Consider the following 16027-nt stretch of genomic DNA (forward strand, 5'->3'; position numbering starts at 1 on the left):
CTCGGACCTAGCTGTGGCGTGCTGTATGTGTGCATAAAAAGTGTATCAATTGGTCCGATAGAGATGATGAGGCAATGTCAATATGCCTCGTTCCTTAGTCAGCAATATGCCCCTTTTTATACGGAGAAGAAGGAGAACTCAGATAGGCCTTCACATGTCGGCTTCCAAATGTCTCGGGCAAGGCACTTCGTCGACAGGCAAGCTAGAAGTTCAGCATCGTGAGCAGCTCCTTGATAAGGCCATGTCAGGTTCAGCGTGCCTCTTCAGATACATCAAGTATTGAAAGCTGTGGTGAGCACATAAACAGACCATGGTCACCTTCATTCGAAAATTCCTTCATAATCAAGGGCTAGCTCTGACTAAAACAGCACCCATAAACAATAGACCATCAATTTGACCCCAGCTCCTAACTGCGGGAAAACCCAAGTCCAGCAACCAAAGTACCAAAAATACATTTTTGTTTACATTTGAACTGCACACATGCGTTTGTTTACAATTTCATTTCCCGCGAAATCGTGGATTGAGAATAATAACATTAACCTGGGTTCAGCAGGTCAGCAGGTATACCGGCTGTTCCAATCATCCCCCACAGCCAGCTGTTCAAAAGGTAATGTTATTCACCCCAGAGGGAGTGCAGATAATTGATTAAGTCCCTGCATAATTTAACAGCAATAAGTGGTAAGGAGAATTGACAGTGTCCGATTAAAAATCCCTCATTACTGCTCCACTGAAGTAAATTTTTGAACAAAACCAAGACGTTGCATCAGGGTAAGGTGTCACCACAATTCATGCAAAATTTCAAGGCAATCCAACACCTCTAAGTGTGACTTTATTCGTCCCCCTTCCAGTCTTATTATATAAAAAGATAGAAGTTTTAGACCAGCGATGACGTCATTTCTGGTGATTCCCTACGTTGTCCAATGAACGCTTTTTAAAGTGTGCCATTTGGCATGCATTAGCATGCAATGTATTTTATCAGCGCTGACAATTGCCGAACAGAATGCCGTAGCTCCGTCAATTTGCAATCAATTTTTATGGGAGTAACATTATTGTGTTGCTTAAAACGTCTACTTTTTACTCATGTAAGAATCGTAGTACTAAAAACTAATATGCAAACAGAATCATGCCGATTCACTGCACATACTGTGGGAATTCTCCACTTCAAAATACATCGCGAACAGAGCGTGCACTTCCGATATCGTTTTCACAGAATTGTGGCCAAATTTTCAAGAACTAATTTCTGAAAGTATTCCCTTAAGACCTTATGACTACCCACTGAAAGGAACTAGTGATAATATCGCCTACTTGGTTACTTGTTGCAAAATCAATCTTCCATCTTTACACTGGTCACAGTGGGTATGCTGAAATATAGCCTTGTTCAATGCGCAGAATACAACTGCGCAACTATACGTCATAACCCGGGCTTTTGAATCGTCAAAAAATCTGTCAAATGTGCCTGTAGCGCCAACTGGCGGTGAAAACTAAATTAATTCCATTACAAGTCAAAATGAAAAATTATTAAAAAATATTCGGCCAGATTTGAAAACAGTATTTCCTCTGTGGCCCGAGGTATAAAGGAAAGAAGTTTAAACTTCTCGATGACCTCATTCGCCGAATGTAGGTCGGATCGCGCTGATTTTTGGTTTCTGAGTTCCCCTTGGGCTACTCCTAATTTAGCAGCGTCAACAAAGTGCCTAGGTCTTACGGTTACAAAATGCCCAAAATTGACATGGAAGGATGGCAGGATGGCAGGACGGACACCATTCCCTTAGTAATATTACCAGCTTCGCTGACTTTGTCAGCTGAGCTAAAAATGATAAAGTAGTTGCCTGTCGATGGAGAGACAGGCGTAGAGATGCCTATTTCATCTCAACTTTCTATGGTTCAGCTGAAACTGTAAAACCAAGGACCAGACACAGAGTGGATGAGCTTATCAGTGTATTCCACATTGTAATAGACTACAACAAGAACATGGGTGGAGTTGATCATGCCGATCAATTCCGCAGCTATTACAAAGTTGGGCGAACTGGTAAGAAGTGGTGGAAATATATGTTCTGGGCATTACTGAATGTGGCCATTGTCAATGCCTACATTCTGTGGGTACAAAGTAACCTGCCACTGCCCAGGGTCAAGAGGAAGTATTCTTTTAAAAAGTTCAAGTTGAATTTGATACACCAGCTTGTGAATGGTTTTACTTCCAGAAGAAGAGTATCAGCTGTTGCAGGGGTTCAAAGGGATGTTCTCGAAACCATCCAGCAGAATGTCATGCTTGGACACTCCAAGGTATGCTTTGTTGGACGCAGAAGGGCCTGTGTACAGTGCCTCAAGCAAAAGCGCCGTGCACCAAGTGGCCGCTGCGTTGAGACATTCTTTGGGTGTGATGCATGCCAGGTAAAATTGCTGGATGCTTTCAAGAATTCCATAACATGTTCTAAGCGGACAATATTGTTTGTCCTTTTCTCAAACTCTGGTTCTAGTACATTGTATGTTTGAAAGAAAGATCGGGAACGTCATTTCACCACACAATTTATTCATAGACTTATTAGTTCCCGATTCCGCTGATCAGTCAAAAGGGGTTAATAATTCTCCGTAGGTCAGCAGGGGTTAATTATCAGTATACTGTGTGATTCCAACTTGTTATGTGTCAAATAATATATCATGTTGAGCACTTACCAAAATTATTCCAAGCAGATTTTGCTATGTAATTTCTTCTGGAATTTTACCACTTTTTTACCATTTTACGAGTTGCGGAACAGGGGGTTAAAAATGCCAAAAATGTGCTCATGATCTTGGGACAGGTGTTCCTGTGTGAAAAGAACAAAAAACTGAGCTGATAAAATAAAATAAAACCCTGAAAACCCTTTATTTCATTTTTCCATGTAAGACTGTATTTGGTGGTTAGAGGGTTAATTTCCTGGAACACAAGGGGTTAATTTGGACTACTATTGTCTCTAACATGTAGCCATGAATGTGAGCTTTCAAATAAATATAACTTGTTATACATGATATTATATTTTTTGTATCTCTTTATTCCAAAAACTAATAGGCTGTTGAAAACTGAAAATGTACTAGAAATCCCAGTGAAACTATGGAATAAAATATTGGGATCTCTAGTAGCTAAAGGGTCAAGTGAACAATGGCAAATTTTCACTTTGGACGTTTGGCCTCCTGGTCACCAAACCATGAATCATATGATGCCACGATTTGGTCTCTGAGTAGGGGTCACCCAGGGGTGCATTTGTACAAAATTTCAGATCTCTGGCTAAAGTGGTTGCAAAACGTGCCGCCATTGTCTAAGGGCAGTGCAGCCGACAGACTTTGACCTCGGTGACCTTGAAAAGTAAGTCAAATCAAAAACCTGGAGGATATGTGATGAAGCTTTGCTAGAAGTACCTACCATATTTTTTTCAAATTTTTCAGACCAGTATTAAGGGAGAAAATACATGTTTTCACTTCTGACGTTTGGCCCCCTGGTGGTCAAACCGTGATAAGATGAGGTCGTGATTCAGTCTCTGAGTAGCGATCACCAAGGGGTACATATGTACCAAGTTGCAGTTTAATAGCCTCAGCGGTAACGAAACGTGCCACCCATGTCTAACGATGGACGACGACAGCCTACGGACACTGCGTCATTGTAAAGGTTAACAGGTGAGCCAAAAAATAGTTCGAATTGATTATTCATCACTGAAAAGAGAAAAGATGAAGTGGGAGAAGTACATTTATCTACCTTTGATACAAAATATCACATAACAATCGATAAATCATTAATCATCAGTTCCCGAAATTCATCCATTCGCTTCATAGTTACACCTTCAGCCAAAAAGTGGAGTTGATGGATGAGGTTGAATAACTGAAAATAAACACATCAACCTCAAATCCAAGTGGCTAACTCATGCTATCTCATGTAACAATGTGTAATGCATTGTGAACACAGGTCGAGAACTACCTGTTAACAAACTTGTCTAAAAACCTACACTTGTCCAATCAAGCCAGAAATAATAGACTTCAAGCAATAATCTAAATATTTAAGGAAAAGAAACATACCTGGTGGACAGAACAATCTTTGTCCCTTTAAGTTTGTTGTTTCCCTGCCAGCTGCTGTCATAGTGCTGATATCCTCAGTTAAAAATTCGCTAGAAAATTCGCTGATTTCTAGCATTATTCTTGAGGAAATGAAATCAAACCAAAATAATCACCCAGAAAGCTTTATTGTCTCCCCATTGATGTTGAATAAAATCAGCTTATATTTTCATCGGCATCTTGAAGATTTTTGTGGATTTTATAAAGCTGTCCTCTCCAGGAAAAATATTCTAAATGGGCAGCCATGTATCTGCAGGGATCCCATCCGCGACATGCACGCATGAAGTGATGTCATCTGGCGGTAGCGGGAATTCAAATTCAAATTACATAATCATTATGTGGCCACTAGCGCCACCGTGTGTCAGAACTAATTTATTTTTTCTCTTTATCTTGACATCCAATTCTTTTGAAAAGTTGGCAGATTGGATTCATTTGAAGTCTCAGGGCTGAGATCAAATAAAACGAAAAACGCTTATTTCTCCGAGAAATGATGTCCGAGCGGGCCAAATTTTTGGTGTAGAATAGATACATGTCCACACTGGTTTAGAACCTTCTAACTCAAATAGAAACGAAACGTGCCACTTTTCGGTGATTTAGCTAACTTTGACCTCTTTGACCTTGAAAAGTTGGTCAAATCAAAAACTCGTATCATATATGATGTTTCCTTGCTAGAAGTACCTACAAAACAAATTTTATAAAAATCCGACCAACATCACGGTCCTATTGTACGTTTTATGTTATGTTATGTTTTTGCACTTCGCCCCCTGGTGGCCAAACCAAGAATAATTTTCGAAGGAAATTTGGTGTGAATTGCCCCAGGGCCCAAGGGTACATGTGTACCAATTTTTAAGTCCAGACCTCAAGCAGTTACGAAACATGCCGTGCTAACATACGCCGCCAGTGGAGGACGACGACGACAGACACCACATCATCGCATAGGCTCACACCGAAAATATCATCGAAAACATGTCACTTATAAGCGAGATAGTGCACTTTTTACCTTTTTTAGTTTTGACCCCCTGGTGGCTAAGTCAAGAAAAAGATCGGAGGAAATTCAGGGTCTTAGGTTATATGACGTAGGGAGTCATGCGTACCAAATTTGGAGTTCATATCTTTAGCGGTTAAGAAACGTACCATAGTTACATTCAAACAGCAAATTTACGTCTTTTGACCTCTGTGACCTTGAAAATTTGATCAAAGCACAAACCTATAGGAAATGTGATGTAATCTTGCCAGGAGAACCTACCATAAAATTTTTAATAAGAGCGAGTCATTTATAAGAGAGATATCACACTTTTTAAGTTTCCACCTTTGGCCCCCTGGTGGACAAGTCAAGAATCAGATCAGACCATCTTTGTCTGCCACTCACATGGTTCTCGAGTTATGAGGAGGAATGCGAAAAACAAGGATGGCGGCCTGGCGGCCTGGCGGCTATTTGGATTTTGGCCAAAATCGATAGGGAACCTCCCCGCACTAGGTCATTACACCACAGATGTTTCAGGTCTGTCACTCAATCAGTTCTTGAGCTATCGGGCAGAAAGTGAAAACAAAGATGGCGGCCTGACGGCCATGTTGGATTTTGGGATGGGCCCACATGGGCCCTCCTCTATACTAGGTCATCACACCACAGAACTTTTAAGTCTGTAAGTCAATCGGTTCTTGCGGTATGGGGCTGAATGCGTAAAAAAACCAAGACGGCAGCCTGGCAACCATTTTTTTATTTGGACTTGGGGCCAAAATCGATTGGGAACCTTCGAGACACTAGGAAAGGGACCTTCCTCCAGCCATCTTCAATTAACGACAAAGAAATTACATCAATGTGACGGGAGGTTCTTTGGTTCAGTGAAAACAGAATTCAATATGGCTTCTGTAGTGGCCATCTTGGATAGTTGATGGCGCCCATCATCAAAACGAAACCTTCGTCTAATCATTGGCAATTCCCAGAATGAAAATCATTGCATTCCATGAAAGCGTTCTCCTTTAAATGCCCGGAAACGGATTTCAAGGTTGCTGCCCTAGCTGTCCTGGTGGCAAAATCAGGAATCAAACCGGACCAAACTTTGGTCTCCAACGTGTCATTTCATAGGAGAATATGTGTACGAAGTTGATAGCTCCAGTAGTTACAAAACGTCCCTTGCTAAAAGGAAGACAACGACGATGGAAGATGGCCATAAGATAAGCTCACCTGTCTTGAGGCGAGCTAAAAACCAAATCTCACCCTCATATATTTCTGCTTGACTGCAAGCACAGCTTTGTTGAGTTTCACAACAATCTTATCCACCTGTCGTTCGTGTGAATACTGCTTGATGTCGATTGAATCTTCTGTTCTGAGTTCTATATTGGTTATGCACAGGTTAGTTATCACTTGTTGGACAGACTGAAACAAAGAATAAATTTCAGCATTTCTAGAGATAACAGTTAATTACCAATTAATCACCAAAAAAAATCGATAATAACAAAGGGGCTGTTCGGTTAAGGTGGATACTATCTTATATTCTATTCTTGGAGGTCACATTTTGGTTATGTTTCTGCTAATAGTTTCTTTCTCCCAATTTTCTGTGTTGGCAATTCATGGACCGTCTAGAAAAATGGTGTATCTTTGTAATTTTCGGTGAATAATTGATTTCAATATGGAATTAAACAGTATGCAGCATGCTCCAAAAGTTTTACCCTAAAATGTGCATGCATGCCTTCCATGCCCTTCGCTTGCTGGCATGATGGTACTGAAGAAATGCAAGACAGAGAAATTATTGGCAATATTTCTCCTATGACTCTAGGAAAGGATTTGAACCAGAAAAGCTATTTCGCTGCCTAACCTGGTAAATACCGAGTCCATGCACTGCGAACTACTGGCCTGCAGTGATGAGTACTGTAATTGTTTTGAGTGAGCCAATTCGTGTTCACATTTAGGGTCACTCCGAGTGTTTGGTTCACACCTCATTAACCACATTCAACATAGGCATTTGACCTTTTCTATCTATTTTCTATTTTTTAAAATCTATGCTCGATTACTGCACCACGACATTGTTTATCATGTACCCTAAGTAAAGTGATCCAGCAGACAAGACCACGAAATCCTCCCAAAAAATCCAATTCATCCAAAATTACTGACAATGCTCCAGGGACCGGTATTTATAAGATAACACAAACCCCACTGCACTTCATAACTTCGCAGTCTTTATTTTGGATTTTGAGAGAAATGTACGAAAGATGCATGAAACATTTATTGCATGACCTGAGCGTGCAATACAAAAATTCAATAAAAATATCTGTTTTGCACGAGAATGCTCTATATCATTTCTCGTGCTATCCAGACTTTGACTGTTGAAAGACCGTCCGCGTCTACGTCATTTTCATTGTCTTTCTTTTTTTACATTATTGCTTTGGAATTTAGCCACGTCGCTAAGTCACGACGATGTAAGGCACTCAGGAATGTTTTTGACGTGCATTTGGATCGTCTACTGAATATACCCACAAGCCCTAGTGCACAAGCGTGGCATTCTCTCCAGACACCCTAGGGTGTATTTCGAGTGAAAGCGTCTAGAGATCAGTATATGGGATTTTCAGACAAAAAGTCTAAACTCGTTTCAATTACTTGCCTATGCACCATATTGGTTAGACTTTCATTTAAAACATGGTAATGCAAAGATAAATTGACTAAACATTTAGTGTCTTAATAATCAACGCCAACATCATCTCTACCAGTCTAAATATCATCAAAACTAATGTTTAAACAACAAGAGGACCAAGGGCCTGGTGCTCAGCTGGATGACCTAATAACACAGGACTGAGGGTGTAAAGTAGTAAATATCGGCTTTATACTACTGTTTGAAGGTCAAGAGAACACGTTATACCACTAAAATTTCCAATGCAGAGCTGCCAGCTGGATGAAATATGACTGAACTAATCATCCATGGTATGTAAACATTACAGGAGGCAACGGAAGATATTCCTTGGTCAGTATGTTGTATCGGTAGCTTTACAGACAAGAAGTGTCAGAGAGGATGTGACTTCTCGATGGACAACTATAGTATGTCCAGGCTGGGTTGTACAGCACAAGGATACAAAATGCTGTCTGTAATTGAGAGGTATCCTGATAACAGAGGTCAAAATAAATAGAAATGACCAGTTTAGGACTAACAGTAACACCACTGTCTTTTTTTTGATATGGTAGAGATTACAGGAGTCAACAAAATTTACTTAATTGAGAGAAATTGACCTGTCCTGCAGGTGATTGGGATTTACAAAGGGTCGTTTTTCATGACATTGTGCTCTACTGCGTATCCCTAGTGAGTCGATCGGGAACCCATCTATTTTTTATTTAGACCAGCGATGATGCCATTTCTGGTGATTCCCTATGTTCTCCAATGAGCACTTTTTAAAGTGTGCCATTTGACTTGCATTAGCATGCAATGTGTTTTATCAGCGCTGCCAATTGCCGAACAGAATGCCGTAGCTCCGTCAATTTTGAATCAATTCTTATGGGAGTTGATGCCATACCAAAGAATTGGAAAAAGCGTATAAAGGAAGGCGGATGTAAACTGGTCGAATTTATGCCGGTAAATATTGCTGCTATCAAAAACTGTGCTAAACCAACTCAAATATATTATAAAAGGGTGATCAAAATGTATGCAACATGTCCGGATAAATCACAACGCAAATGGGAAAACTTATTTGGAGAGGACATTGATTGGTCATCAATCTATTCAATTCCATTCATTTGTACGAGGGAGACCAAATTGCGATTTTTCCAGTTAAAAATACTGCATCGTATTTTGCCCACCAATGTCCTCTTGCATAAATATGGCATTAGCGAATCCAGAATGTGCAGCTTCTGTGGCTTTTACACGGAAACTTTGGAACATGTCTTTTTTGAGTGTACCCACGCAAAGTCAGTATGGTTGCGATTGTCAGAGTGGCTCTCGGATCATGGCGAACAATTTCTACCAAATCTCCGAGAAGTAATTCTGGGAGATCCTCGTTCATCGGAACTGGTCCAGCATATCAATTTAATTGCAAAACAATTCTTGTATCACTGTAAACTCAGACAATCGCAACCATTCTTCAGAAACTTATTATCAATGATACGGTTCACGTCGAGAGTAGAAAAGATCTATCTCAGACACGATAAGTTCATGATGAAATGGGGCCTTCTCATAGATGCCCTGGAAAATATAGCATAACATACACTGTACATTTCGTCGAGTAATTGCACGCTGACCCACTTTTGCCTTGTTATCTGTAGCCGCAAAAGGAATTTACTATACCCTGAACCGTTTTGAACAACAAGGTCGCCATCTATCGTTTTATATTGTAACAATATTATGCCCTCTTATTCTGTGGAACTTCATGCAACAGTTGTGTTTTTGGTGAATAAAATTATCAATTACAAAAAAAAATTCTTATGGGAGTAACATTGTTGTGTTGCTTGGAGTGTCTCCTTTTTACTCATGTAAGAATCGTAGTATTAAAAGTAAAATGCAAACAGAATTATGCCGATTCACTGCACATACTGTGGGAATTCTCCACTTCAAAATAATTCGCGAACAGAGCGTGCACTTCTAATATCGCTTTCACAGAATTGTGGCCAAATTTTCAAGAACTTATTTCTGAAAGTAGTCCCTAAAGACCTTATGACTACCCACTGAAAGGAACTAGTGATAATATCGCCTACTTGACTTCTTTTTAGCAGAAAATTGGTTACCGTGTTGCAAAATCAATCTTCCATCTTTTGACTGGTCACAGTGGGTATGCTGAAATTTAGCCTGGTTCCTTGGCCAATTCAATGCGCAGAATACAACTGCGCAACTATACGTCATAGCCCGGGCTTTTGAATCATCAAAAATTCAGTTGAATGTGCCTGTAGCGCCAACTGGCGGTGAAAACTAAACTAATTCCATTACAAGTATGAAATGGCCAGGGCCATTGTGCTCACCTCATGTGGAAGAAAGATGGATAAAGAGCATGGTATTGTGTCATGTAGTGTTAGGTTTGATGTAGGTCCAAGCAATTACAATTTCCCCAAAATGGCCAATTTACAGTACATTCGACCTCTGTGACCTTCAAAAGTAGGTCAAATCAAAGAAGACCCGGGTGACACATTGAATGGTTGTTAGAATTAGATGCACCTATGATATAAAATTGGTGCCAATCGGGCAAGTCATTACTAGGAATAATTGCATTTTGAAGAATTTAGGATTTGGCCCCCTTCCTGGAGGCCAAACGGCAAATCAGATCGCACCAAACTTCGGTACCTGAGATCACCTGACCAAGGGGTACATGTGTACTTAATTTGTGATCAATAGTCATTGCAGTTAAGAAACGTGCCATAGTTACGGCCTGACGGCGAATTTACGCCATTTGACCTCTGTGACCTTGACAAGAAGGTCAACTTAAAAACCTGTGTGACATATACTGTTAGATGTACCCATGATATCAAATTGGTGGCAATCGGGCAAGAACTTAAGGTATAATCACATTTTTAAGGTTTTTGGATTTTGCCCCCTGGTGGTCAAGTGGTGAATCATATTGGACCAAACTTCGGTCCCTGAGATCACCTGACTAAGGGGTAAATGTGTACTAAATTTGGTATCAATAGTCATTGCAGTTTAGAAACGTGCCATCATTACATCCTAACGGCCAATTTACACCATTTGACCTCTGTGACCTTGAAAAGGAGGTCAAATCAAAAACCCGGAGGATATATGATGCACCTTTGCTAGAAGTACCTACCATATTTTTTTCAAAATTTCCCGACTACTATTAAGGGAGATATTGCATATTTTCACTTTTAACGTTTGGCCCCCTGGTGGCCAAACCATGAAACGAATCGGACCGAAACTTGGTCTCCAAGGTGTCATTAGATAAGGGTACATGTGTACCAAGTTTAAACTCAATATCTCTAACAGTTACAAAACGTGCCCTGCTAACGGACGACGGACGACGACGACGGATGACGGACGCCACGGTATGTGATAAGCTCACCTCTGCTAAAAACTTCCCGATGACCTCATTCGCTTAATGTAGGTCGGATCGCGCTGATTTTTGGTTTCTGAGTTCATCTTGGGTTATGCCTAATTTAGCAGCATCAACGAAGTGCCTAGGCCTTGCCGTTACAAAATGCCCAAAAGTGACATGGACGGAAGGACAGACACCATTTCCTTAGTAATATTACCAGCTTCGCAATCCGGAGAAACCCAATCACAACTTCACGTCATATTACATGCAACTCTTTCGGTGCGAGACTGTTTCCAATTATGCCCGCAAGATTGCCAGGAATACACCGGTTTATCAAGATTTTCTAAAATATGATAAAAATTGAAATAAAAGAGATAATTTCACCAAATATATTTTATTGACATGGCCTATCAGTCATTCTAACAGTTACCAGCAAGTTATATCTATTTTGGGTATGGTAGATATTGAAGCAACCACCAGGGAGGGCAAAGGGGTATTTTGCACTTCAAGTTTTTTAAAGTCATCTTCACACCCTTCGTCCTAATCGTACGTGCTTCTCAATCTACCTGTTCATCACAATAGACCTGATGAAGCCCATCTGTATCCCCTGAATTACTAGGGAAAATATCGTTTTTTTCTGACATTGAACCTGCCAAAAATCGGCAACTTTTCCAGATTTTTCAGATGTAAACGCAATGAAGCGTGGCCTCCCTCCCTGCCCTTTTTGCTAATCATAATGACCCACACTGTCTTGCGACCCAAATGTGCCATCTGCTTTGCTCAGGCCAGAGCAGAGCTTGCATATATTGAGTTTGGGTATCGCCATCTAATGTTATATACTAAAACTAACATTATCTGTTGATCAACGGAAGTGGCACAAAATAGATGCATTTTCTTGTCCGTTGATCGATGGATATGGCACTGAAAGAGTTAATTGCTGTCTTTTGTTACTTCATTACGTTGGAATTCCCCCACTGTTGGTATTTGACATCGCCGTGAAGTCATGACGTCGTTGTCTCAAAACTTACGTCTGCCATGATGCATTCACGTCATTAGACATTTATGGAAAAATGAAACAGCTAGGGGGCATTGTGCTCACCGTATATATATTTGGTGGTCAGGAATTCATCGTGGTTAAGAAACATGCTACATGTATAGTATATATGTCAAATCGAAATCGATATAAAATGTGATGTATCTTTGCTTGGAGTACCCACCATAAAAATATTATTGAAAACAAGTCACTAGTAATAAGCGAGATATGGCACTTTTTACTTTTTCAGTTTTGGCCCCCTGCCAGCTAAGTTGAGAATGATATTGGACTGAATTTCGGTATCAGAGGTTATCTGACCTAGAGAATCATGTGGACTCAGTTTCAAGTTGTCAGCTTTAGCGGTTAAGAAATGTGAAGTTACACTCAAACAGTCAAACGGCCAATTTTATCCATTTGACTTTTGAAAAGTAGGTCAAAACAAAAGCTCATAAGACATGTCACGTATCCTTCCTTGGAGTCCCTAGCATAAAATTAATAATCGAAAAAAAAGTCACTGATAGGCAAGATTTTTGCACTTCCTACATTTTCAGTATTGGCCCCCTGGTAGCCAAGTCAAGAATCAGTTAGAACCGAAATGGTGTCAGAGGTTATCTGATGTAGAGGATCATGTGAGCCAATATTCAAGGTTATAGCTCAAGTGGTTAAGAAACATGCCATAGTTACAGCCAGGTCCACAAGTATGTATCCCATCGTACCATATTTTAATCGGTTCCTGGTTGGTCCGTAATGCTATTATTTAGAGTACGACACAACGACAAACTGACAAATCACAGACTGAACCGCGGTCCATGTCATAATAATCGTCAGTTCGTAGTTCTGATTCTATCAGTTTGTGTATTGATTTTTCTTCAGTTCTTGTATTGCCGGTTCGGTTCGGTTCCTCATCAATACTCTCGCCGGATTCTATCTGTCGTGTTGTGACACCATATAGTCAGTCTATGTTTTTTGACACCCTGTAGTCCCATATAATCAGAATAGGTGGCAGCACTGGGTGAGGTGAGTCTGTGGACTTGCAAGATGGATTGAGGACAGAACACAATGTTCAAGACAAGAGTTTAATTTGATGATGAGAAAAGAGAGATATTACAAGTTATGAAGTTGCTGATTTACATCAGGAGTTTGAGTTGATTCATTTAGGGGCCGTCTCCAAATTGATTTCGTTTCAAACACGTTTGAAACGTATCTTAGTTCGTTTGAAATTCGTTTGAAATGTGAACAATAAAAACGCACCCAAACGATCTTGAAACGTTTGTAAAACGATTGTCAAACGCTGGCCCTACCGTTTATTTCCCGTTTCATATCGCGTTTGAAAGCGAACGCAATTTCGTTTCACCCTAAATGAACTTCGTTTGAAGAGCGTTTGAAATTCGTTTGAAGAACGTTTAGAAAAGCGTTTCGTTTTCGTTTCGTCAAAAACGGCATTGCGCCATTTGTCAGCAAACGCGTTCCAAACGCTTTTCGTTTTCTTTCAAATAGTTTCCGTGAAAAAGAAAAATTCCTGCCGTTTGTGTTCAAACGAATTCCAAACGGCTGGAGTTATTGTAAAAAATCATGAAAATGGCGACCTGTGCAAAACGAACGGTGATTTTTTTCTGCTTCGATTCTAAAATTTTTGGACAATAGTACTCTGGGATGCCCATTCAGTGACCACATTACGTTTGCTTTTCAAGGGTTAAACACTGTTTCTTTGTTAGAAAAATGTAAAAAGATTCGGTGGGGTGCTTTTACTGACGTATTCATTTTGGTCGGGACGAATGACTGTGCTGCCAGCGGGCCCGGATTCTCGACGAAGGAAATTTGTGATCGCATTTATGTAAGTTTTCCAGCTAGCAGTCATCATGGTAGTGTTAGGCCTGCATTGATGTGGAAGGAACATGGAGCTAGTAAAGTTTGGCCATAAGTTTTATATGACGTAAAGTCCTTTTTAAATCAAATGATGAAGAAGCAATCATTGAACTTATGCAAAATATTGTAAACATTGGAAGACATATGGATAGACAACTTCAAGTATAAAATTGCTCGATTAAGTTTTGAAATAGCGTTTTATGGTCTCTGTAATATTGCTTTCATGAAATATTATGTCATGTTACAAGTGCTGCACCAAATTCGTGTGTGACAGTTTCGACTATTCCTCCGAGGAACATGGATGAAAAAGCGTGGTTGAAGGCAAAGCAGATCAACAAGGCTATCAAGGCATTGAAGATGACGTATGCAGTAGAGGTATTTTGTTTCAAAAGAACGCACGGACCACTTCATGAACACCACATAAACATCCTTCAACTTGTCTGAAGTTTTCTGTGGTGTTTCAGAGTTGTTTTGAAGGGTGTTTTCTGAGGTGTTTTAGGGATTATTTTTAGTAGAGTTCTAATACACGGCAATCCCCACAATGACGTCATCGATATTCCCATGAATATTGATGTTACGGCTTTTTTTCATCGCCCTGAACTCAATAACGTAATCATCTTTTGCAGACGTATTTGATTTTTGCACATTATAGGCCCCAGATTCTGATCATTTCGGTGCTTTTGAAGCACTTTTTGGCTCCGATTTTTAACATCACTGGCCGGCGAGGCCGGGATTTTGTCAATCACGCATACATTAGCATGTATTAAGCTCCGCCCCCGTTATGTTAACATCATCCTCATGGCTGATCCCGCTCGCTGTCGAGTATGTTGAGCGAAGAAAACGGAGAACTGTGTGACGGTTGAAAGTAGGAATCAGAACTAAGAGCCGTAAATGCTTATCGATGAACTATCATGCCCATCGGACTGTTTGAATGATTAATGAGCGTGTTATTTTGAGAAAGGAGCGAGCGAATATGTCCGGAAATAGATCATTTGCGAAACGGTACAGCGAATAGACAGGGAGATCACTACACTACTCCTTTTGCAATGTTGGGCAGATTCGTAAAATCGCCATACCCACGTGTGAATGGCTGTGGAGCAACTCGTCACCCCCTGGTGATGGACACAAATTTGCTGAAAGCAAATTTCACAGATCTAGTTCAATACTTTAGTAATGCAGTGAAGACATGATGCTTTTTCTACCTTCCCAAAAGCAAAATAATGTCACAGCCTGCCCTACGCATTTCCAACAAAACAATACAACCCAGCTATAATAAACATACTAACCAACACAAAATCGACAATATTTTCAGATTTATTACGATTCACCACTGATCAATTCACAATTAAAACCCTCAAATCTTACAATATATAAAGACTCTTCACCATTACAAAAAGATTTTAGGTCTACAATTCAAATAACAACCATCATAATCACCACAAACACATAAAAACACCCAAGTCTAGTCTTCACTTGTACCAAAACTGCTGACAATTTCCAAAACCGTGTCCAGCTGCCTTGCACACCTGGCAGAACGAATATGGATAACGAACAACCACATCTTCAACTTTAGAAGTACGAGCCCCCGGTAGCTTGAGAGCAATCTTCACAAGCTGCGTCAACACCTTACTTCCTTCCAAAGTTGGGTGCAATCCATCATTGCGGCTCACCAAATCTGCTTTTGCTGGCCTTTCATCCTGGCTGCTATCTTTCTGCCCACGGCCTCTACAGAAAACACGCTGAAATCATAACACACACTTATTAATTATATACCATGCACATAACATTACAGCTACGAATACTAATACAAACCGGCTCTATTACACTTGCAAAACTTATGTTCATCACAAATCAAACACTAAGCCTACATGCCATGAGTATCTCCGCTAGTAATAGTAATAACATCCCAACCAAAATCCACTTACACAAACTTTGCATATCTTCACTGCATACGTCATATGTAGGCTGATATATTTTTTTGATTCCTCTGAGAGTCTTTTCATCCGTGAAAGGAATGAAAACTCCATCAGTCGAACCGAGTTGAAATTTCAACAGAACAGAAAAAGACTTTAGTGATAGCCAATAGGCCGT

The 16027-nt window shown here is 40.2% G+C and overlaps 1 protein-coding gene across 1 annotated transcript in view; it reads right to left on the reverse strand.

Annotated features, from left to right (window-relative positions):
• LOC135484794 (uncharacterized) overlaps positions 1-16027 on the reverse strand; it is a 266119-nt gene that overhangs the window by 201790 nt on the left and 48302 nt on the right. The window contains exon 5 of the mRNA XM_064766477.1: positions 6299-6457. Within this exon, the coding sequence (XP_064622547.1) occupies positions 6299-6457 (159 nt within the window). The remainder of the gene's footprint in view (positions 1-6298; positions 6458-16027) is intronic.

This window comes from Lineus longissimus, chromosome 3 (assembly GCF_910592395.1).
Source record: "Lineus longissimus chromosome 3, tnLinLong1.2, whole genome shotgun sequence".
Lineage (NCBI taxonomy): Eukaryota > Metazoa > Nemertea > Pilidiophora > Heteronemertea > Lineidae > Lineus > Lineus longissimus.